Here is a 25,030-nt window from a genome sequence, read left to right on the forward strand (position 1 = left end):
ACTAACTGATCGAGTTCAGTGAGTGCTGTTACACTGCGTAACGGTTTTCCGGCGGTCTCGGTGCAGGGAAATGCAGATTAAACAGTCCACGAATCAAAATACTAAAATACTGACTGTTTCACGGAGTTTTGTGACGGAAAACCCAAACCCATACGAGTGCAGTGTGTGAAAAGGCTCTCGTCATTATTCCTTACAGCACTACGATTGAGAGGTGAACACAGGCACCCCTTAACAAAAAATAAATAAATAAATAACATAAAAGAAAAAGAATACACAGGGTGAAGTCGGACCTCCTGCAGGATTGTTTCAGGCTGCGCACGCGTGTTCAACGAGTTGTAGAGTGTGACGATTAGGATTAGGCGTAGGAGATTGGAAATCCAAGCAGCTTAAATCAGATCCAGATCCACCCTGTACTTGTGGTTTTGCTCCCTGCAGTACTCGTCAGAACAAAAATGCGTTGTGGGGACCGCCGTAAAACGCTCTCAGACACCAGACCGTAAACAGAGTGCATTATTAAAATAAATACCCAATGGGCGAATGGCGCACACTGATGACATCAGAGGACAGTGATTGGTTAAAGGGGAAAACAAAGTTAATCTACTTGAAGTTACCCTGGACCTGCTTTCTGTCCAACACACAGACACACACACACACAGAGAGTTGGTGGCTATAAGACAAAGACATAACATCAAAATGTAAAGTGTAAGGCCCGCCCCCAGGACACACACACACACACACACACACACACTCCTCCTATAGACTCGTGTATAACTCAGCCACCTTGTGACACTAGTATTCAAGTTTTTTCCTGCTCTCCCGACTGTGCTCAACATCCCATCAAGTGCACTTTCACCACAGCAACTGCAGCCTGGTGTGTGTCAAGTCCACATCCTGACCCGCAAAACCCCCTGCAGACCCCCCCCCAAAAATAAAAACTTCGCATCAGGCGATCGTTCAAAACAAACAAAAAGTCAATCACTTTTCAAGCCGGACAGATCAATAAGAGATGATGGAGGAGGAAGCGGGACTAGTGGGTGTGGCCTGCAGGTTTCCAGACGAGTTGGTTCTCCGGATGTGAGGGAGCAGGTACGAGTCGCTACAGAGCTGGTGGACGTCGTAACGGTCCTCCTTCCTGTAAGCCAGACAGCGCCGGATAAACGCCTACGCAAAAGACAACGGCAAAGAGGAAGTGGGTCAACGGCGGACAAGAGGGACGTAAGTGTACAGTCGTGTGTGTGTGTGTGTGTGTGTGTGTGTGTGTGTGTGGCGTATGGACCTTGGCTTCGTTGCTGACCACAGGTTTAGGAGGAAACTGGACCTCGGTTGCTTTGAGGATGGTGTTCTCCTGGAGGATGTCTTGCTGAGACTGGTTATGGCCGAACGGCTGCAGAAAAACACGAGAACACGTTTCATTCAGAGCAGCATCTATCTATAACATATATCTTTTCACAAGTGTACCAGCTGAACTTATCAGTCTATAGCAGGGGCCGTGGGTCATTTAATATCAGGCCGCACACGGCACGTTTTATTTCCATTTTATTGTTTTTATTGTATGTATTTATTGTATGTATTTATACATACAATTTAAATTGTAAGTATTTATAGGTTGTTCTTTTTTTTATTGCAATTGTTTCGGTCCCAGTTTATTTCTATATATTAAATTATAAACAAATTAGCAATGCTATATAAATTGCAATTATAGATAAATTAAGCTAGCACCGATCCTGAGTTATTTTGCAAAATAGTAATATGCACGTTATTGCGTGACAAACGAGTAAAACCGGTCCTGGGGTCCACTGACCTACAGGCTGCCTGAACATGGCCACTCGCTGAATCAACAATTCAGACACTAGCATTTCTTCATACACAGCGTTAAACACCCACTATTCGGTTTACTGTTTGAGGAGGCAAATATGTTTCGCTCATCATCGTCCTCCATGTTGGATTTTCCCAGGCTGTAACCCGATTGGCCCAGGGCTTCTTTGCTTTTTTTGAATTTGAAAAAGACTGTCCTTTTCATACCTTTAGAAGCACTCCTAAAGTCTTGTGAAGCGCAAAATCGAAGCAATAGAAGCTTCTAGAATTTGTCTGAACCTTTTTTTGATCCTGTTCACAATTTGTGTTAAATACCTTGCGTCCATAGAGACACTGGAAGAAGATGACGCCCACAGACCAGACGTCCACTTTATTCGAGATCTTTGGTGGCTCTTTTCCAACTACAAAACACTCTGGGGGTAAATACCTGAACACGTCAAAAGAAAAGGTGACATGGTTACACCTGTAAAATCATAACCCTCATGGCTCTACTGCAGTGTTCCAGCATTTTCTCTTCTCCCCTATCTCCTCAGAAAATAATCCTAATGGAAAGGGAAGAGAAAAAAAAGACAAAGAAAATATGACCCTGACTCACCAGTAGGTCCCTGCTCCCTGAGAAGTCAGGTCCATACCATCCACGCCATAGTTATCGTCATCCATGATCTTCGACAGGCCGAAATCGGTGATTTTTATTTCTCCGCATGCAGTACCGTCCACCAGCAGGATGTTACCTGGGAAGCAACAGGAACGTAGATCCATTATGTTTCTAATGAGCAGCATTCATGGTGCGACCAGGTGTGGAACTTATGTGAATTTTATCTTTCTGGCGTTGGCCCTTTTGTGGCAAAGTATACTAGCGAACATCTGGAAAACATCTTTATACAGACACGAGGCGTAAAATAAAACGAAAAACATAAAATCTTCAATTTTCGATTACTTTTTATCTCCAAACTGTGTAAAGGGCTAGAAAAGGTTTTGTCAGCCAGACTGCAGAATCTTTACATTGCCACATTTGACGATTAATCATTAACAATATTTGAATGGAAAAATAAATCCCAGTAGTTTTTCCGGGTTGCTGAAGAGGCTGAGATGGTCGTTATACGGTAAGAGAGCGGCCTCTAGAGGTAAATCATTGATCCTGCATCCTGTTTGTTAAAGCGTCCTTTTTTTTATTATTCATTTTGGAGTTGGATTTTGTTTTTTTATATATATTTGGAGTGTTACATTTTGTTTCAGTTTGAATAAGTCTTATTTTCCTCAATACTTATTAATATAATAAATATATTCAAATGTATATAATTTTGCTAATTTTTGTAATAAAGTTCAGTACTATTTAGTGTTATTTTAAAGACTAGCGGCTGATTAATCGGTTATCGGCAAGTTCAATCCAACCTAGCGATAGGTATCGGTAAAAATCCACCATCGTCCAACCTCTACTAGCAAATATCTCAACACTCTCGCACTGCATGCAGATACAACTTCTGCTAGCATAGTAGCAAGACACTGACCAGAAATTTAGGTCCTAGATGATGTATCCCTCACCTGGTTTGAGGTCGTAGTGAATGATTGGCGGTTTGATCTCGTTGAGGTATCGGAGAGCGTTGGCGATCTGCATGACAATGGAACGAGCTTCTTTCTCAGACATCAGCTTGTGCTGCTTCAGATAAAAGTCCAGATCGTTGCCCTCACAGAACTCCAACACTGTGCAGAACCTGGAGCAGTCATCACACAGGACACGCAGTTAGGACAACAGCCAACTGCGCACTAATCGGGTTTTTATAGATGAACTCCAGTGTGTTCTTAATTTACTTCTATTTTGTCAATTACTATTTATATAAGTATATCTGGCAGATGGCTACTGATTAATAATGACTGAAAATGGTAATGGATGAATCATGATTGTTTTTTTTTTCCCCTGTGTCCCACTTTTCATCCCCATTCCTAGATTTAAAATATTACGATTCATCTTTATTCTACTTTCAGATCACATCATCCCTCCTGCCCATGAGGACGATCGCTCGTGATTGGTGGAGGGGCACTGAATTGTGCAGAGAAGAAAATGATGAAACTGCAAATAAACCCATGCAGTTCAACTATTTTCATTTTCTTTTTAAAGCATAAGTTTAAGGAATTTATTGAAGATGCTTTTATTTCGTTTTTAACCTACGAAAATGAACATTTTTAAACTGCGTGTTCATTGCAGAAATTATAGGATATATAAAAAGAAAAAGTAAGAAAAAAGCAAGCAGGGCTTAAATAGTATTTAGGTCAAGATCAGCCCTAAAAGTTTGCCTTGCTAGTCTTCTATTTTTGTTTGTTCCTAAAATGCCATTTTTGTGATGTAGCACCTGCTTTAACTTACAGTACTAATAATCAGACAATGTAAACTCCAGCAGTAGCTCCGTGGTGTAAACAATGGTGACATCATCCAGAAAATCAAATAGTTATTAATATTATCATCCAAACACCCTATAGGATGTCTTTGCATGTGGTAGCATGAAAGTTTACCCATCACTTGAACTAGAAGACCTAAACCTGTTCCTGCATCACAGAATTCCTATGTGCACAAATCCAGCTCCATAAAGATACATGTGTTGGAGTGGAAGAGCTCTTTTAATGGAGCTCAAACCTCAACCCTACTGAGCACCTTTGGGATTAATATGAACGCTGACTGCACCCCAGGTCTCTTTACCTCAAGTGCATCAGTACCTAACTACACAAGCACCCTTTGGGCTGAATGATCACAAATCTCCACAAGCACACCTTAAAATCTAGTGGAACATCTTTCCAGAGTAGTGGAGGTTTTATTATGAAGATATGTGGAATGGGATCTTCAAAGAGATACACGTACCAATCGTATGATCGGGTGTCTACAAATTTTTGTCTGTATATCTGAACACCAGTAGAGGGCGCTACAGTGCAGTTTTAGAAGAAGTACAGGTATTATGGGAAAAACAGCTGGTTGTTTAATGCTTTGGCTGTATTGTGCAGATGTTTTCATCCAATCAAACAAACAGAGCTTGAAGAGGAGTCTTAAAATGTCAAAAAAAAAAAAAAGAAAAGAAAATGTATATATAGAGAATGGCGTAGCAATACATTTAAAGCAAGTCATCTGTGGAAAAAAATATCCAAGAATATAATAAGGCAGGATTTTGTTAGTTCTGGTTCTGATCGTTCCTACATTTAAACTGAACCTGTCCTGTAATGACTGCTGAATTTGGCTAATCAGGTGTAAAAACAATAATTTGACCACTGATGGTTCACGTATGCCCCTGTGCTCCCTTGACTCACGTGTCTGTATCCAGGGAGAAGTAGTCGTACAGTTTGACTATTCTGGGATGGTCCAGCTGCTTGTGGATTCGGTACTCTCGACAGGCGTGTCTGTAGAAAGAACACAAACGCGAAGGATGCAATCGATAAGGGACCAAATAAGAACAAAAAATGTGAAAGCAGGAAAAATATGCCCACGTTGCCATGGTTACAAGGCACATCTACATACTGGGGCCCATGTGTTGCTTTGTGCATTTTGTCATCTCCCCTCTTCCCAAACTACAGCGATCACCACAGGCCCACAGCAGAGCTGATTATAATTTGTGCACTGAATCGTTCCCAGCACGAGTGTGTCAGGTGCAGCGGTGGCCCCTGTTTCATCAACGCTGCTCAAGTGTACTGCAGAGATGGAGATGCTAAAAGTGTATGTACTTGTGGTAGTTCTCCTTCTTCTCCTCTCTCCAGTTCTTGTTGAGCTGGTGAATCTTCACTGCCGCGTAACGTTGCTCGAACAGGTCAAACGCCTGGAAAAAAACAAATCAATCATCTTCCGAGTACGAGTATGTGTCATGTGACCAAAAGCAGAAAGATGTATGGATAAACTTTTTCTTTTTGCATGTTCTTTGTTGCATGTTTTTGGGGCCAGCAGAGAAGATTTACTGTCATTTATATTTTTAAGAATTTATTATTACTGATGATTTAAAACAACCTGCGGAAATGTTTACGTTCCGATGCTGTCGGATTCAACAGTATCATCAAATATTATATTCTTATGAATCGATTATTCCATACTATAGAAGCCTGATTTTTTTATAACCCTAAAAAAAATTTAATAAATAAAAGAGTTATGAATATGTAAATTAAATTCGAAGTTTTATACGACGCTTTTAACAAAGCATATTATTACTGTTAACATATATTATTATTTTCATAAATTAGTTTCTAAAAGTTTATCCATAACGAGCCGAATCAGGAGGACATTGGCAAGAAATAAAACTCTCTGAGACGGTACGAGGAAGAAACCTCAACAGAACCCATCCTCAACAGGGTGGCACCGATTGTCCATTCAATATAGTTCCATCATTGTTGAGGTTTATCAGATGTTCAATGATGCAGAACTGAATGCAAATCGTTCATGGTGATTGTGGCCCTGAGCCATTTTAATGGTTCTTGAGTTTAACCTCCAAAGTTACCTCATGGATCTCTAGGCTGGGCATGTGGAACCATCCTTAGCAGCAGTGAGTGGTTTTTATATGAAAGAGAACTTTCAAAGATGGATATTGGCCCAAAGCAGCTTTATAAAAGGAAACAAATTACAAAATAGTTTCTCCCTAATAAGCGAGTCAGTGGTGACGTTAGCAATGAGAATCTCCCTGAGATGGTACGAGAAACCTTGAGAGGAACCAGGCTCATCTGCGTGACACTGAGGTGATCAGTCATGGCAGGTCTTTTAAATGCCGTTTCACTAAGTGGTTTGTAATATGTGAAGCAGAAACTTCACTTCCTCAGTGTACAGCTATACTGATCATTACTCTATATTGGGGAGATCTAAAGCGAAGGTCAGTGGTGAACAGCACGGAGGTAGGCGAGTTACCTTATAAACCTCGCTGAATCCTCCTCGGCCCAGCAGGTGCAGAAGCAGGTACCGGTCGTTGAGGGTTGGGTGATCTTTAAACCTAATATAAACGCACAAACAGAGCAGGTTCAATGTCGTTCAATTAAAACAGCGTCGCCTTTCCCCCTTTTCCTGTCCTGAGTTTCACATACAGATAAATACACATATTAATGGAGAAAGATCAAATCTACGACATACTGCACGTTTAAAGCTTTTTTTATTCTACCTATAACATCATTCGTATGCTTGTTTCCCTTGTGTTTTTTTTTTTTTTTAAATAAGTGAAAAATGTGTGTAGACAAAGTCTTTTGGATGAAAAAAACAGAACCAGAGATGGGACTCACTGGGAGCTGTCCTCATTACTGATCCTCTTCAGCTCACGGATGTGCAGATTCCTGACTCGCTCCAAACGCTCAAGCTCGGCCTGAATCTCCGCTTCCTCCTACACACACAGCATTGTTTAGAGAAGGTCATGGGTTTGAATCCCATCACTGCCAAGATCTCCTTGAGCAAACCCTCGAATAAATATTTCAGATAAAAACCATCTAACGTGATTAGGTCCCTAAAACTGCAGCTGGAACCTTTTTCCATCATGACAATGCTCCATTAAGATCACAGATAATTGTGAATGCTGACTGCACCCCAGGCCTCCTCCCCTCACCTACATCAGTATACATCAGTACCTGACTTTACTCACACCCTTGTGGCTGAATGATCACAAATCTCCACATAAGCTAGTGGAACATGTTCCCAGAAGACTGGAGTGTGTTCTATGCCATCCAGCTCTAGGAAGACGTTTGAAGTGGAAGATCTTGAGTGGTCTTTTATAGAGCTCTGACCTCAACCCTAAGCCTCCTCACTCACAATGAGTGTATGTGGTGTGTGTAAGGGACCTTTTTCAGATGGCCCAGTCGGAGTTTGAAGATCTCCTCCTGTTCGTGATATTCTGCTAAAGTCAACCTGTTGGAACAACAAATGATGCTATATTCCTATGTCATATATCTAAAACAAACAAATAGCTGTGTGTGTGTGTGTGTTGCATACAGTGTAGGTAGGCTGGGTTTGACGAAGGGGTCGCTGTCCGCTCCGTTCACAGCTTTGGTCTTCCTGGGTTTGGACTCGTTGAAAGGCACCGGGCTCTGAGATGGTGCAGTGTTGGGAGGTTTGCGTTTCGCGAGAAGCTTGCGCTGCCTTTCGATTTCTTCTCTCTGCTGGTTCACCGACTCCTGCTGCCTACACACACACACACACACACACGGCACATATAAAATGACAAATCCTGCACAACAGCAATAGCAGTGTTGAGTTCTATTGTTAGTGTGTTTCTCATACTTGACCAGGTTCTGGAAGGCGTAGCCGTCGGTCCACTGCTCTGTATAGGAAGCACCGTGTCGCACCGTGGTGAAGTGACCGAGCCGCAGACGATCCTGCATGCTCTTCTCCCGACATGACTGCTTCTCCTGGGTGCTCTGATCGAACGCAAAACATCGGGCACACTTTAAATACACAGCAGCGTTTCTGCAGGTTTCACCAAGTCAACTTTAAAACATTTGAAGGCCTTTTTAAGAGCATTAGGAAGGATGCATCACAAAACTTGCCCTTTTCCCCATAGCTAAATAATATCTGATTGGCTGTTTTGTAACACAGAAGCTTTATATTTGGATATAATATTTATTCAAATATTCCAATGTGCCACAAGGGGGCGTTTAAATGGGATTAAGATCGTGTTACCTTCTCAATCAGCAGCTTTTTGCTCATGGTGGTGCACTTGTTCAGACGCTCCTTATACCGTTCCAGCAGCTTCTGCTGTTCCTCTATCTGTCTCCGTAGGTCACAGTTAGCCTGAGGACACCAGGAACATCAGATACAAGTGAAATTAACACCATGTATAATTATTATAAACAAACTGAGCTTATTTGGTCAACCGATGACAGACGCGGTCATTCCTTTCGCATATCTTACCCTGAGCAGATCGTCTATTCTGCCCTCCTTCTTCTCCAGATCCAGATTTTTATTGCTCTCAAGGGCAGCGAGCTTCAACAAAGTCAGATCAGTCTGCAAACCCACACAAAATAGAATTATTCATGTTCATCTCCAAACGAAAATCCTTCACTCTTCATCTACACTACAGCTTTAAATTTAGGGCTGCGGATATTGATTGTTTTAGTAATCAACTTTACTGGTCTCTCAAAGTCATTTGTTTCCTTGTTTTTGGAACATCCCACTTCCTAGAACCACCTCCACTCTTCTGGGAAGATGTTCTAGATGTTGGAGTGTCCTTGAGATTTGTGTGAGATTCAGACACAGGGGTCTTCGTAAAGTCAGTTCTATAGCAGGAGATCTTCCATATGTTCATGAAGCTGGTTTTATGCACGTGGGCACAGGTTCAAGTCGCCTCGTTGACGTGAATGGAAAGTTCCATGCGTTTATTATTGTGCACGAGGAAGTTTCTTTTCTCTCCGCCCTGCGCTCAAAGTTCACACATCAGCAGCGGTGCTGCGAGCCAAACATCGTTAGCTCATTTGTTTTCCGATCGGGTCGTTAAGCTGAAATTCATTAGCTGATAGCGGAGAAAAGGCACAAGCCAGAAGCTGCACTTTCTCAGTCAGGACTCACACCAGCGAGCAAAACGATACAGAAATTAATTCCAGTCAATAAGTGATTTAAACTTTAGACACGGCTATGAAGAAGCTTCACAGAATTCCAGATGTGGGTCCGACATTAACAATCCAGAGGTGACGCAAGAGTTCAAAGGGAGTCTATCGTGTTCAGGGTGACCTCTGTAGGCTATAGGAGGTGTTTTAAGGGGTGTGTGTGTTACCTGTACACTTCTGATTCCGAGCTGCTTTGGCTGCATCATGTGATCGCTGAAACACAGGCTGGTGGGTGAGGAACTGTTCTGCCGCACCTGACGGACGGGAAAAGTTTTAAGCCGATTGGAAAATATCGCATCATACTGTAGCTCGTGAATTTTCTGTTTTTACGAACACGGACAGACTCGCTCAGACACTCACGATAGAGCCGGGGGCAGAATGAGAGCCGTGAGGGGCACGGAGACCAGGTGGCATTCCTCTGACAGGGCTGGAGCCGTTTCCTGCATGAAACTGAAAAACAAACAAAAAGAAAGTCTGTTGATTTCATATGAAAATTATAAAAGGTAGTTTGAACAAAAATGGAGGGCGAAAATACAATTTTGACACAAAGCTTCTTGTCTTTTTTATTTTAAACATAAAAATATTATAATAAAAAAAAAAAGACGTTAGAGATGGCGGGAAGTGGCGGCGTTTTTTTCCGCACATGCAGAACAAAATCAGAGTTTTAGCACGTGAGCAGTACAAAAATCGTGTTTTCGGTACGGCTCGAGTAGCCGCATTGACGCCGTGCATAAAAATACGTGTTCAGTTACGCCCCCAATAAACAAAAGGTTAAAAACACTTACGTCGAAGTAATCGCTGATCTTCGCTCCTCGGCCGGAAGACTTGCCTGGGAAATGAACACAAAGTGTAGCGGCAATTCAAAATATAATAATAAATATAACACACAACCGACATTGTACACACACACACACATCTATCTATTCCTGTTCTCGTGTGATTTCAGGTCCCTGTCGCTCGTGTCTCTGCAAAACCTTATTAGTTGTAGAGAACGTGCGCTTCAAATTGCCGTTACAAGGAATGTCAGAATACTAGAAATCCTCCTCACCTACCCTCTACTACCCACTCTTCATAAAAACGACATTATTTCCCATTAAACAGGAAGTAGGCCACACCTTGGTTGCTCTCTGATTGGTTGTCGGCTTTTCTCTTCCTCCTAGTCGTCTCAGAGTGCTTCTTCTCAGGTGTCTAGAAGGAAAACAAATATTTAAAAAAACAGCAGGATAGATTTGTGGTGTGTGTGTGTGTGTGTGTGTGTGTGTGTGTGTGTGTGTGTGGGTGGGTGTAGAAGAAGAGGATCAGTTGACATTATTATTATTATTTTTTAACCAAATGAGAAGGTCGGCTTACGGAATATGCCGGAGAGCCGCCTCGCTTTAGATCGGAGTTCTACAGTGAAAAGAAGGAACGGGTGAAGCACCTTACTAAGAGTCTGCTCATCATTAACATACGCTGTGTGTGTGTGTGTGTGTGTGTGTGTGTGTGTGTGTGTGTGTGTGTGTGTGTGTGTGTGTGTGCGTGTGTGTGCGTGCAGTTACCTCAGACTCCTTGTCACTTGATGATCCCAAACTGCCAAAGCTGTGGTTGGAGCATTCATTATTGATCAAACCCTAAAAAACACACACACACACACACACACACACACACACACACACACACACACACACACACACACACACACACAGGTTTGGAACAGGGACAAGACGGTTGTCATGGTAACCAAGTTCTCTTCGCTAATAACACATACATTACAGGTAGTGCACTAAATGGTCATGAGTTTTAGTATTGCATCATAGCCTTTGAAAACTGGGTTTTTGTGTGTGTGTGTGTGTGTGTGTGTGTGTGTGTGTGTGTGTGTGTGTGTGTGTGTGTTAGCTACAAAACGACATCACACACCTTGGCTCCTCCGCTGGTGCTGCCTGTGCTGCCCCCGGTGCTGCCACTTACTGCCCCCATGAACCGAGCCTCGAGCAGCTCCTGTCTGCGTGGGTCCAGAGACTGCAGTTCCTCCATCCCTAACACACACACACACACACACACACACACACACACACATTTAAATTATACACAAACCTATCAGAACACACACATTGACCATGTGTGTGCAGGACAGTGTGTATATCTGATACAGGGTTAATGGATCATTTGGATTGTGTAAATGGTTATAAACAACCATATGACACTGAAGCCTCTCTCTCTCTCTCTCTCTCTCTCTCTCTCTCTGTCTCTCCATTCTGTAGGAGTCTCGCTCTCTTTCCCTCCATCACCTATTCCATTTTTCCATTTCCATCAGTCTGTCTCTGTATCTCGCTCTTTATTCTCACACGCTGTCCCTCAAAGTCGCTTTGTCCATCTCGATCTACCCAATTATTCATCCTTCTTACTCTCTCTCAATCTTTACCTCTCTTTTTTCCTGTCTCTATTTTCAAATTCATCTGTATGTATTTCTCTATCTGCCGCCATTTCTTTGTACTTTGTATCTGTCACTTTCTACCAGTTTTACTTCTCTCCATCCTCTAGTTTCTATACCATACCCCATCAACATCTCCCCCTCTCCTAATCTCCATACCCCATCAACATCTCCCCCTCTCCTAATCTCCATACCCCATCATCTCCATCTCTCTCTCAGCCTCTCTTTCATACCCAATCAGCCCCCCCTCTCTCTCTCTTCCCCCCTACATTCAGTCTCTCTCTCATACCCTATCAGCCCCCTGCTCCCCCCCCCACCATTCAATTCAGCTGCTCCCATACCCCATCCGACCCCCAATTTCCCCTCTTCAGCCTCTCATACCTCATCAAACACACTCACTGTCTCTCTCTCTTTCCCCCCTCCAGCCTCTCTTATACACCATCAGACTCCAACTCCATCTGTCTCAGTCTCCCTAGTTCTTTATTCTATCTCTCTCCCTCTCTCTCCCTCTCTCTTTCTCTCTCTCTGTTGACCTTCATATGTGCTGCATTGCCACTTCCTTCCTCCATCTTGGGATTTTCAATTCAGCTGCGAGGACTTTTTGGCATGAAGTTGGGCCATGGCTGCTCTGTGTGTGTGTGTGTGTGTGTGTGTGTGTGTGTGTGTGTGTGTGTGTGTGTGTGTGTGGGAGGGGTGACAGGAGGCATCAGGGTTTAAAACAGAACCGGTCCTGTTCGTCTGTTCATTAGTCAGTCAGACAGCATGCGGTGGCCATTTTGTGATGTTGGAGAACTCTGTGCAGGAGGAACGTCGCTCTTTACATTATCCATAACCTGATCCCTGTGTACAACACGCCATTAAACCCGCCGCCTAAATCCTCACGCCTGCTCCGCACGACTCAGTAGAGCTGCTCGGTGCCTCAGACGTCTGGATGTGGTATGTGACGCCACATGACACGCAGTTGTCCATAAAAACGGACAGAGAAACGTCACCGAGCTAAAAACAGCCGTGAATTATTTCGTTGCTCAGCACACAGACTGACGTCAGGAGATCTGCAGACTGCTCAGGAAACGTAACTCAAAAGAAGTGAGAACAAACGGATCAAGCTGAAGAAACCGGGACGACGTCGTTAAAAAAGCGGACAAATATCAAATCTTTATAAACGTGTATAGTGTTTCTGGATTTCTCTTCACATGGCAAAAATAGTTTTTCCTGGTGTTGCCTTATTAATGATCCTCACGGTGTCTAATGCGAGATGTGCGACATTAACTTCATAACCTCAAACACGTCTCGGCTGATCAGGATCCGAATTAACGAGGAAACGTCGTGCTGTAGACCAACATTCATCATCTATCGGAGGAGTTATGAAATGAATAACGGTGGAAAATTCAGCCGAGCATCAACCGCATACTCGGTACGTTCTCATGAAGTCTTTAGAGGTGGAAATAAACAGAAGCGCCACCTAAAGCACGGATCTCCTCTCGACTTCCTCACTCACCAAAACAATACATACACGACGTCTACGTTGGCGTCTACGTTGGCGTCTACGCTGGCGTCTGACAGACGCCCTTATCCAGAGCCTCAATTAATACAACTGAGCAGGTGATGACTGAGGGCCTTGTTCAAGGGCCCAGCAGTGGCAGCCTGGTGCTGCTTAGATCAGAAGTCACAACCAAAAGTCCCAACACCCTCATCACCGAGTTACCACGTAACTCATCAAGCAGGCGAGGATTTCTTGGGTGAGAGACGTTGGTAATGATCTTACTGATCTAACGCACCTTTAAACTGGATTAAATCCAGATTATTTTTGCATTTGCTGTCACGATTCTGAAGTCCGGCTAACGTGCGAGTTTCCAAATTAAGACGGATTGGTTCCAAAGTGTATTATTTCCCCGATTGTTTCGGCTCCCGCCCATGCCTTCAGCAGGCCACTCCAAATCTTCTGCTCCAACCCTCTTCGTGGAACAGGGGCATAGTCATGCTGGAAAAGGTTCGGTTCTCTCAGTTGGAGTGGAAAAGATTTTATGCTACAGAGGTACCTCATACGACACTAACAGTATGGGGAATATGGCTGGAAAATGAGAGCAGATAAACATCTTGTCCTGACCTGCAAGTTTCTGCTTTCCAGGTGAAGACGTCACTGGATTGAGTAATCTCTGGCACTATCTATCAAAAATTTAGATCTCGTACACTGGAACACTACCTTCGACTTCTGCTATAAACATGCCATCATTCTAGGAAGGATATTTTTGTGATTATTATATATATATATAAATCTTATCTGATGTGACGACGTATTTCTGGAGCTACATCTAAAGTCTTTCAGCTGTTTTCAACCTCCTGCTATAAAGATCCGACTTCAACCCTATTGAACACCTCAGCTATGAATTGGAACGACACCCCAAACCTCTTCACCTACATCAGACTTTATTAACACCTTTTATGGTGAATGAAATCTTCTCAAATCCCCTGAAGCACACTCCAAAATCATCTTCCCAGAAGAGTGAAGGTTACTATAACAGTAAATGGGCAGTAGATGTGGAATGGGAGGTTCAAGAAGCAGCACATACCGATCTTAAGGTCAGATGTCCACAAACTTTTGTCAGGCTACGTCCCAATTAAACCATATAAACGATAGTTTAAGTCATGTGACCCGTTCAGTGCAAAACATCAAGACTGATCAAGATCCTACACATGGCTGCAAAGTTAAACGACACGGGCTCAGCCTTCCTCCCGTGGAAACGTGTCCGAAATCCGATCGCAATCACAAGTGGTCACTGGAGACGTGTCCTTAATGTCAGGTGTAAACGGTTAAGTGTCTCAGCTGTCCGTCCAGGATCGGGTTACTCAAGGATATTTTGAACCAGGGCCAGAATGTTGAAGCCATGAAGGCGTAGTAGGAAACGATTTGCACCTGCTCACGTAACAAATAAAATATCTTCAATCCAAACCCGAGAAAGAGAATATCGTTTGTTTCACGAATTTTAGTGTCACCCCGTCACGTGACGGACGTCGCACCGTTAATTTGACCTGACGATTAAAAACTTAACCTTCGTACACGTCGACTGTACGTCAGTGGACGATCCTCAGAGAAGAAAAGACAGCAAATATGTTTCGCGTGTATAATTTCCTAAGATGGAATCAATCCAAAACTTTCATGGATTGTTTATTTTTTCCTTATCACACCCTAACAACAGGTATAACTAGATAAAAAAAAAAAAAAAAAGATTGATGTGTTTGTGTCTGATCTGTAAGTTGTGTTAAAGCATGTGATCGACATGTTGTGGTATGACAACACAAAGCGGGAAAGAACTGACGTCACGACCAAATGACGTCACAGCCATGACGTGTGTGTCTGGCTGATTATGACGTGGTGATTCGGTTGTTAGGAGACTGACATCAGCAAATAATGATATCTAAATAGATCAATAGATTTAGAGAAGCAATCAAAAAAAATACATCCAGGTGGGAAAAAACAAAACTTCTGAAACTCTACTAAGAAAACTGAAGCCCTCGAGATGTTGTTGTTTGATGAATATGATGAAGAAGAAGAAGCGATGAGAAGAGCCTGGTGAAACACAGTCCGAGGCCTGTTCACATCGACGGGTCAACCTTGTCAATCTGTCGCTCCCTGGAGCTCGTGGTAGGAATGATGGGCATGAAGGGGAGTCTAAAGACGGTAAATACGCCGTGCTTACCTGCGTGAACGATCCCAGTGGGTCGAGATGCTCGTGTTTAAATCCAGGCCCACGGTCACGGATGGAGAACTGGGACCAAAGATGGCGCTGCGTCCAAACTTCCAGAGAGGCTCCTCTCACTTTGGACACTCATCAAGCCCAGAAGTGAAGGTAATGCGGAAGGGAAACAAACACACACACACACACACACACACACACACACACACACACACACACACACACACACACACACACACACACACTCACACTCAATCCCAAACCTCCAGCATCTCCTGCGTCGCTGTTATAATAAAAACCACCCGCTCACATCTCGTTCGCCTCCTTGTTTTTGTTTTTTTTCCGCACTGCGCTACAAGGCGCTCCGAGCCCGGCTCCGACGCATCGCGTTCACGCCGAACACACACGCATCCGCTCCAGCCACAGGTTTAAACACTGTCTAATACACCACCAGTGTCACAGCCCCAGAGCCGCCTGACTCCCTGCTCCAGCAGGCACTGCGCATGCGCCGAGGAAGTTCCGCGCCTGCGCGCTGCGTCATCACCGTTCGTCCGTCCACACACGGGCTCCGAAGACTTCCTGTGACTTCCGGTTCTGTTCTGTTCTTTTTATTTTATTATTATAATTATATATATTTTTGTTTTGGTGTTTTTTTAAGATTATATTTTTTTTTACGGCTTTTCTTTTTAAATGACTCAGACACAAAAATATGATTTTGACTCAACACCAATGGCCCACTTTCGTCAAATTATAAAGAATTAGCCAAATAAATTCGTAATAAATATATAATTATTAGATTTTGAATCTATTCTGTTTAGGTGACTTTATCCTCATACTCCCAAATAAACAATCATCGACCCTATATAAGGTGCAACATTACGGCCACGCCCACTTCCGGTTTTGTTTGTTTGTTGTGTATTGATTTAAAAAAATAATAATAATTAAAGGCAGAATAAAAATTGACAATGTATACGATAATGTATATAAAAGTTAATGTATGTTGAGGAGAAAAAAAAAAAAAAAACATTTGCTTCATATTACGGCCCCAACTACAGTAATTCCTCCTTTGTTGGTTTGTATTTTTATTTGTTTATTCGGTATTTATTCCTTTTAAGATGACAAGCAGAAATGAAAAACCAATCATGTCCCAAGAAATGTATCCAGACCAAAAAACTGACAGCTTATTGGTTATTGGCTGTCTATCGGATCGAAAGGTCAGGGGTTCAAGCCCTGGTATTGCCAAGCTGCCACTCTGGGGCCCTTGAGCAATGCGCTTAAACTTCTGTGCTCCAGAGTCGCTGTATCATAGCTGACACTCGGCTCTGACCACAGTTTTCCACTGATCTTAAGTGGTCTTTTTCTTCTTCTTCTTCTTCTTTTTCTTCTTCTTCTTCTCATCCCTTCAGGGGTTGCCACAGCAGACATTCGATGCCACCCAGATGAGGATGGGTTCCCTCTTGAGTCTGGTTCCTCTCAAGGTTTCTTCCTTATGCCATCTCGGGGAGTTTTTCCTTGCCATAGTCGACACCGGCTCGCCCATCAGGGACAAACTTGCACTTATAAAGAACATATTCATTTATATCACAATGTTATCTGTGTAAAGCTGCTTTGAGACAATGTTCATTGTTAAAAACGCTATACAAATAAAAATGAATTGAATTGAACATCATTCTAACAGAGCGTATGGATTTTTTTAAATTGATAAAGTAACCACAAAAACACGGGCGCACATTTCAGGAATGTTCTGCTGATTAAGTTTGTATAGAGAGGATACAGATGGCTGCTGTGCAAATTGTTCAGCTCAGATGTGAAGAAGAAAAACACATCTGTCGTATTTTTCTGTTCATTTAAAACACAGAAGCTATTCTCTCTCTCTCTCTCTCTCTCTCTCTCTCTCTCTCTCTCTCTCTCTCTCTCTCTCTTAGCATTTAGAGACATGGTTTAGATCTTAAAGAAGTGCACTGTGTGCATGATATTTATTCTTATGTAATGGATAGAAAAAAACCAAAAACGACAAATGACACATTTTTCTTCTTAGCACAAATCTTTGTGATTCATAAGACTTTTAATGTCTTTTGTTTTGTTGTTTGTTAGTTTTGTACCAGAGCTGGAAGGTGAATAAGTAATAAAGTCTATCTCACCCACAAGTTTGTTGTTGTATATCTGCTTCAAACCACATCATGTGTGTGTGTGTGTGTGTGTGTGTGTGTCTATATATATATACAGTGAGGAAAATAAGTATTTGAACACCCTGCTATTTTGCAAGTTCTCCCACTTAGAAATCATGGAGGGGTCTGAAATTGTCATCGTAGGTGCATGTCCACTGTGAGAGACATAATCTAAAAACAAAAATCCAGAAATCACAATATATGATTTTTAAACTATTTATTTGTATGATACAGCTGCAAATAAGTATTTGAACACCTGTCTATCAGCTAGAATTATGACCCTCAAAGACCTGTTAGTCTGCCATTAAAATGTCCACCTCCACTACATTTATTATCCTAAATTAGATGCACCTGTTTGAGGTCGTTAGCTGCATAAAGACACCTTTCCACCCCATACAATCAGTAAGAATCCAACCACTAACATGGCCAAGACCAAAGAGCTGTCCAAAGACACTAGAGACGAAATTGTACACCTCCACAAGGCTGGAAAGGGCTACGGGGACGTCTTAAGTTTGCCAATGACCATTTGGATGATCCAGAGGAGACATGGGAGAAAGTCATGTGGTCAGATGAGACCAAAATAGAACTTTTGGGTCATAATTCCACTAAACGTGTTTTAAGGAAGAAGAATGATGAGTACCTTCCCTAGAACACCATCCCTACTGTAAAGCATGGGGGTGGTAGCATCATGTTTTGAGGGTGTTTTTCTGCACATGGGACAGGGTGACTGCACTGTATTAAGGAGAGGATGCCCGGGGCCATGTATTGCGAGATTTTGAGGAACAACCTCCTTCCCTCAGTTAGAGCATTGAAGATGGGTCGAGGCTGGGTCTTCCAACATGACAATGACCCGAAGCACACAGCCAGGATAACCAAGGAGTGGCTCTGTAAGAAGCATATCAAGGTTCTGGCGTGGCCTAGCCAGTCTCCAGACCTAAACCCAATAGAGAATCTTTGGAGGGAGTTTAAACTCCGTGTTTCTCAGCGACAGGCCAGAACCCTGACTAATCTAGAGAAGATCTGTGTGGAGGAGTGGGCCAAAATCCCTCCTGTAGTGTTTGCAAACCTGGTGAAAAACTACAGGAAACGTTTGACCTCTGTAATTGCAAACAAAGGCTCCTGTACCAAATATTAACATTGACTTTCTCAGGTGTTCAAATACTTATTTGCAGCTGTATCATACAAATAAATAGTTTAAAAATCATACATTGTGATTTCTAGATTTTTTTTTTATATTATGTCTCTCACAGTGGACATGCACCTACGATGACAATTTCAGACCCCTCCATGATTTCTAAGTGGGAGAACTTGCAAAATAGCAGGGTGTTCAAATACTTATTTTCCTCACTGTATATATATATATATATATATATATATATATATATATATATATATATATATATATATATATAGACACACACACACACACACACACACACACACACTCTCTCACACACACACACACACACACACTCACAATTTACTACTAATTTGTACTCTGTCAATATCTGCCATACTCAATCATCTATATACATACATTTTTTTTTACGTTTCTATACTTTATACTATTCTATTTCTTTTTTCATGCTTAAATGTTGGACAATCGTATAAAGCATCTATCTATCTATCTATCTATCTATCTATCTATCTATCTATCTATCTATCTATCTATCTATATTAGAGCCAGAATGGGCCTAAATTATAATAATAACAATAACTATTATTGTTATTATTATTATTGTTATTATTATTATTGTTATATTAATAATAATAATTATTGTTGTTATTATTGTTGTTATTATTATCATTATTACACTGTAAAAAAAAAAAAAAAACTATAAAATCTACCCAAAAAAATTGGAGGCAACATTTTGCACTTAGTTTATTCAGGTACGTTGTACCCAGTATTTTTTCATAAAAAGTACCTAAATAAATCAGCTATAACATGCCAATTAAAATGACATTACATAATGAAATATTTGAGTAGTTTACTATAATTACATTACATTATAAATTACTTAGTAACATTAACTCCATTGTAGTTTATAATCTATTTAATAATTTCTGTAATTATTTTATCAGGAAACGGTAACTTACTAATAACTTTAAAAAGACACAGTAGATTATGATTTTTCTTTACTTGAACGATCAAGTAACAAAGAAAAGAGGTAAAAAAAAAAACCCCAGCTTATTCTTTCCCTGAACACAAGAATCTAGGATTTTACTTTTTTTTAACTAAGAGTGTCTATTTGATGACCAATTACTGTCACCTGAGACTTTAATGCTTCAATGCCTGTGTTTGTATGTATACAGTCAGATACATTTCAAAACATTTGGAAAGGTATAACACTAAATAACGGTGTACATTGATTTGGGTTCTTAGTTTTGTTGCCAACACAAGACATGGAAACACTCTATTCCATGAGCTTAGTTTTGAGGGATGTGAACCTTTGCCTCTATCAAGATCCAAAAGAAGTTTTTGAAATACTTTGGAAGTATTCTTGAGTTTCTTGAGATACTCAAGTTTGAGGGTATAGATCAACCCCATCAACAACATGCATGCCTTGGTTTTGTATTCACATCCACTGATCTCTTGGATGCCCTCTATTACAATAGACACGTCTACAGGATCGTCCTCAGGGAAAAGATTATGGATCACAAAATTTAATTCTTCAACCCAACAATTTTTTATCAATCTAACCACATATAAGTAATGTAAATGATAAAATTGTTAGTTGATGATTTTGTATCTCACCTGGGAGTCTTGGAAGAGCTCTTCTTGGGGTTCCCCTAAGTGCTCAATGAGACAGCAGAGCACTACATCCCGTTATTTTCTCAATACTCTGAGACTGTAAGGAGATACATTGTAATGACCAGCCTTGTTTGCACTTTTGAGACTTGAGTTAAACAAAAACATACCTCATTTACAGTGTTAGGGAGAAAAAAACAAAGTATTTCCGATCAACAGTTCATCATCATCCAATTGTCTAGCATTTTTCTCACATTAAAATAACATTCATTTCAGTGACGAACGTCATTTCTTAAGCACAACTTTAATATTCCGCAAAATAAAAAATAAAAAAACTTAACACCAAACTTCTTGTCTTATCGGCGGAAACACAAACACTTACATTTTACACGTTAGCTTTCTTAGCGCTTTTTGTTAACTTGATCAGTTAGCCTAGACGTTTGTCACAAACAGCTAGCTATATGAGTTAATTATGTTACTAGCTAACATTTCAGTAACTTAATAAAACGTAAATGAGCACAGATTGTGCTTTTACGACTTCACAGGAATAACATTCAAATCAATATAAGAGCACTGGTTATACGTAAAACGCTTTTCTCCTGTACATTAGCATTAGCTAGCCTGTTATGACAGATGTCTGCCTGAAGGAGGCTCCAAACGTGAACTTCTCATCTAACATTGAACGATGACAACAAATCTTATGATAGATAAGGTTAAATAAGTGACCGTTTGCTTTCATGATCTAGGGTTAGAAGATTGACAAATGTCACTTCCACAGTCCAGTTCAGTCCAGAGCATGTGCCCCAAATAACTTGTGCCAATGTTTTTTAGATTGTACTTATTACTATAAATAATTAGATGGTGTGAGTGAATTTTACTCATTTTTTATACTAAAACTTGCTGACTAAGATAAGTACATATTATTATTATTATTATTATTATTATTATTATTATTATTATTATCATTATCATTAAACCCACTTTGAAATGATATGATGTAAAACAAAAACAAAGCATCATGAGAATCCGGTCCATTTTTCGTATGTATTTCGATGTCTGTACTTGTCTCTTCCTGCAGAGATCAGTTCATTACAGAGATCTCAATCCTGTCTCCTAATTCAACACCTGGGAATCGCAGCTTCTTATCTTAGACCATGAGTTCATGGAAATTTCCAGAATCGCATTCCTTAATTATATGGATGGTGGTGCAGAGTGAAAAACTATTTTTATCTCTCATGGCTTCTTTTTTTGCACAATCAACCCCATGAGAATCATAAGAATGGTGCTCGTGCCAAACACGCATAAGTAAAGGTAGACAGTAATAAGTGTGTGTTTGTATATATATATATATATATATATATATATATATATATATATATATATATATATATATATATATATATATATATATATATGTCAAGTTTAAATGGAGTAAGACCAGGAACATTAGAGGGGGAGTTTAAACTGTTCTTTCATGGTGTGGTTGGAAAGAGAAATGATGTAGGAGTGATCCTATGGATGGTGTGGAGATGGTGTGGATGGTTGGATGGTGTGGAGATGGTGTGGATGGTTGGATGGTGTGGAGATGGTGAAGCAGGAAGTGGATAGGATTAGGAAGGAGTAAACTCTACACTCGAACTATTTATAAAAAATTCATAATGTTCAGCAGGCAAAAGTTTTGTTAATATGGGAATAAACCCAAGACCCTGCTACATTTTTGAAAAGGATCCCCCTACCCTCAATCTCAGATGAGGACCAGGCCTTTCTCAATACCTCTCTAACAAAAGAAGAAATCTTTGCAGCTATTCAATCTATGCCTAGTGGGAGGGCACCAGTGTTGGATGGCTCCCCTCTGGAATTTGACCAACTATTTTGGCATGTGCCGTCCCCTATTTCCATGCCAGTAGCTGACAATCTTTTGGAAGACAGTCTTACTCCAGATTCTTGGAGGACTGCTTCTATTAGCTTGATCCTCAAAAAAGGAAAAAACCCATTAGAATGTGCCTCATTTCACAGTTTACTCAATATAGACATTAAAATTGTGGCTTAGCTCGTCTCCTGGAGAAAATCCTATCTGAGATCATTAAACCAGACCAAACTGGATTGATTAAATCCCGCTATGGTTCAGACAACATGCGTCATCGGTGGAACACAATACAGCATTTGACTGTAGATGGTGACCCAGCTGCTATAATATCTCTGGATACATCATACTAGTTACATTTCTTTACTCTAGCCCATCAGCTGTGGTTAATACTTACGATTTACTATCAAGTAGACCTTCGATCCAAGGAGGCTGCCATCAGGGCTGTCCCCTGTCCCCACTCTTGTTTGCCTTGTACATCAAACCCCAGGCAGAAAGTATTCACATGCACAGTGGCATCCAGGGAATGGAACACCGTCTATCATTATATGTGGACGATCTTCTTCTTTACTTAAAGCAACCTCTGATTTGAAGAGTTTATTCTTTAAGAACTACTCACCCTTAATGGCAAGACTCAAGCAACATATGTAAAGGTGGAAACCAATTTGTTTCTTTGGAAGAATTAACACAATGAAAATGAACGTGCTCCATTGTTAACTCTATTTATTTCAGTCTATACCCTGATATTTGAATCAGAACTTTTTTTAAAGATCTGAATGCAGCTTTTGGCAAGTTTATATGGAATAATAAACAAAAACCGTAGGATCAAACTTGCTTCCCATCTCAAGCCAACGGAGTGTAGGGGTGTTTTTTTGCCCAACATGCCGTTCTATTATTAGGCTGCTTACATTAAACAAATGCTTAAATGGATTTTAAATGATATGGACTCCTTGTGGGTCAGTATGGAATCTTTTGCATGCGCCCAAAGAATGCTAACATCCTGCCCATTTATTTATAACTTTAGGGAGGTCTACCCTGGAAATGTTTCATTTGTTATCAAACACTCATTTGGTTTGGGAAGATTTCAAAAAGCATCTCAATGTCCCCAATAAATGTCCATGCAATCCCCGAACACTTTAAACCCTGACTTCCCTGACTCGTTAGCCGGTATTGGCCTTCAGACCTGGGCAAAAAGGGTATATCTCATTTACCCAGTTAATTTACACGAAAGGTTTTTAAATCTTTTGAAACGTTTAAAATAGAAACGTTAAATTCCAAAACAGATTTTTTTTTTTCAAATTTCTCCAATTACGTCATTTTATTCAGTCTGAAACGACACGGGAAAATTCGCTGGGAACTTTCTGATTTTGAAAATAGTCTTCTTTCTTCCGGGGGCGCTGAATGGTCAGATTTCCTGTCTGGATTCTCTGTTATCAGAAGCCTGTTTCCCTTTAAATCCTTTAATAACGATTTGGGTAAGGGATATGGGACACCCATTTACTGATACTGATTTACTGATGAATGGCTTTCTATATGTGAGGAGGTTTTTTTTGTATATATTTTGTATATATTTTGGAATATATCTTACCCAAATTTATCTCAGCTGTGTTTTGAATGTAAATCTGAAATAGGATCGTTGATACATCTGTTTTGGGACTGTAAGAACATTAAACCTTTTTGGCAGGAGGTATATGATATAGTTCAGGAAATGCTGGCTAGAAAAACCACTAGTCTCCAAATATATATTTACTAAACTGTAAAACATTATTAGATTTCTCTACTAAATCACACTCTTTAAAAAAAGTCATTACTTATTTGGCAAAGAATGTATACTTTTCTATGGTCATCACCACAAGTGCCAACTTTAAAGATGTGTTTACAGTAGCACAAGTGGCTAACAAATCTGATCTATTTTGGCGGATATGGGCCCCTTTGTGCCTACTTGAACAAGCAAGACCCTCGCCATGACTTATGTTCTTTTCTGCCCTTTGCCTTTCCATTGTTATTAATTTATATTAACAATACATTGTTGTTATATTGTTATTAATATGCTTGAATGCAGGCTGTGTGTGTGGACTGATATGATCGGCTCTGTTTAAGTTTTAATAAGAAATCAATAAAACTATCATTTAAAAAAGTAAAGAAACAAGTTTATTAGACAGACAGCGCATGTAGGACGTTTTGAAGATGATCGAGGGAAGTGAGAGTGAGATGGTTTGGACATGTGCAGAGGAGGGACATGGGGTATATCAGTAGGAGAATGCTGAGGATGGAGCCACCAGAAAGGAGGAAAAGAGGAAGACCATGGAGGAGGTTTATGGATGTGGCTAAAGAAGACATGCAGGTAGTTGGTTTAAAAGAAGAAGAAATACTGTGTGTGTATATATATATATATATATATATATATATATATATATATATATATATATATATATATATATATATATACGGACGAGGTCAGACAGGAGTCTCCCTGGACTATGATGTTTGCAGATGATATTGTGATTTGTGGTGAGAGTAGAGAGCAGGTTGAGAAGAGCCTGGAGAGGTGGAGATATGCGCTGGAGAGAAGGGGAATGAAAGTCAGTAGGAGTAAGACAGAGTACATGTGTGTGAATGAGAGGGAGGGCAGTGGAGTGATGCGGTTGCAGGGAGAAGAGGTGGAGAAGGTGGAGGAGTTCAGGTACCTGGGGTCAACAGTGCAAAGTAATGGAGAGTGTGTTAGGGAAGTAAAGAAAAGAGTGCAGGCAGGGTGGGGTGGGTGGAGAAGAGTGACAGGAGTGATTTGTG

General features: G+C 40.8%; 1 protein-coding gene across 3 annotated transcripts in view; it reads right to left on the reverse strand.

The window, feature by feature from the left end:
• tlk1b (tousled-like kinase 1b) overlaps positions 1 to 16,001 on the reverse strand; it is a 17,207-nt gene extending 1,206 nt beyond the window's left edge. Inside the window, exons 1-23 of one of the 3 annotated variants that reach the window (XM_083563068.1) lie at positions 15,770 to 16,001; positions 15,463 to 15,590; positions 11,251 to 11,369; positions 10,893 to 10,964; positions 10,705 to 10,743; positions 10,470 to 10,542; positions 10,140 to 10,183; positions 9,715 to 9,804; positions 9,522 to 9,608; positions 8,663 to 8,755; positions 8,432 to 8,542; positions 8,033 to 8,169; positions 7,745 to 7,933; positions 7,594 to 7,660; positions 7,045 to 7,142; positions 6,680 to 6,761; positions 5,518 to 5,609; positions 5,107 to 5,196; positions 3,358 to 3,527; positions 2,411 to 2,546; positions 2,131 to 2,242; positions 1,277 to 1,384; positions 1 to 1,161 (exon numbers count right to left, since the gene is read on the reverse strand). The exon at positions 1 to 1,161 is cut by the window's left edge and continues 407 nt beyond it. In XM_083563068.1, the coding sequence (XP_083419194.1) occupies positions 997 to 1,161; positions 1,277 to 1,384; positions 2,131 to 2,242; positions 2,411 to 2,546; positions 3,358 to 3,527; positions 5,107 to 5,196; positions 5,518 to 5,609; positions 6,680 to 6,761; positions 7,045 to 7,142; positions 7,594 to 7,660; positions 7,745 to 7,933; positions 8,033 to 8,169; positions 8,432 to 8,542; positions 8,663 to 8,755; positions 9,522 to 9,608; positions 9,715 to 9,804; positions 10,140 to 10,183; positions 10,470 to 10,542; positions 10,705 to 10,743; positions 10,893 to 10,964; positions 11,251 to 11,367 (2,172 nt within the window). In that variant the 5' untranslated portion in view covers positions 11,368 to 11,369; positions 15,463 to 15,590; positions 15,770 to 16,001 and the 3' untranslated portion in view covers positions 1 to 996. Of the gene's footprint in view, positions 1,162 to 1,276; positions 1,385 to 2,130; positions 2,243 to 2,410; positions 2,547 to 3,357; positions 3,528 to 5,106; positions 5,197 to 5,517; positions 5,610 to 6,679; positions 6,762 to 7,044; positions 7,143 to 7,593; positions 7,661 to 7,744; positions 7,934 to 8,032; positions 8,170 to 8,431; positions 8,543 to 8,662; positions 8,756 to 9,521; positions 9,609 to 9,714; positions 9,805 to 10,139; positions 10,184 to 10,469; positions 10,543 to 10,704; positions 10,744 to 10,892; positions 10,965 to 11,250; positions 11,370 to 15,462 lie in introns of all 3 variants that reach the window. The other 2 variants (XM_083563067.1, XM_083563069.1) reach the window with 2 other exon arrangements.
• Positions 16,002 to 25,030: the final 9,029 nt, after the last annotated feature.

This window comes from Silurus aristotelis (genome assembly GCF_946808225.1).
Source record: "Silurus aristotelis genome assembly, chromosome: 2".
In the NCBI taxonomy this organism is placed as follows: Eukaryota; Metazoa; Chordata; class Actinopteri; order Siluriformes; family Siluridae; genus Silurus; species Silurus aristotelis.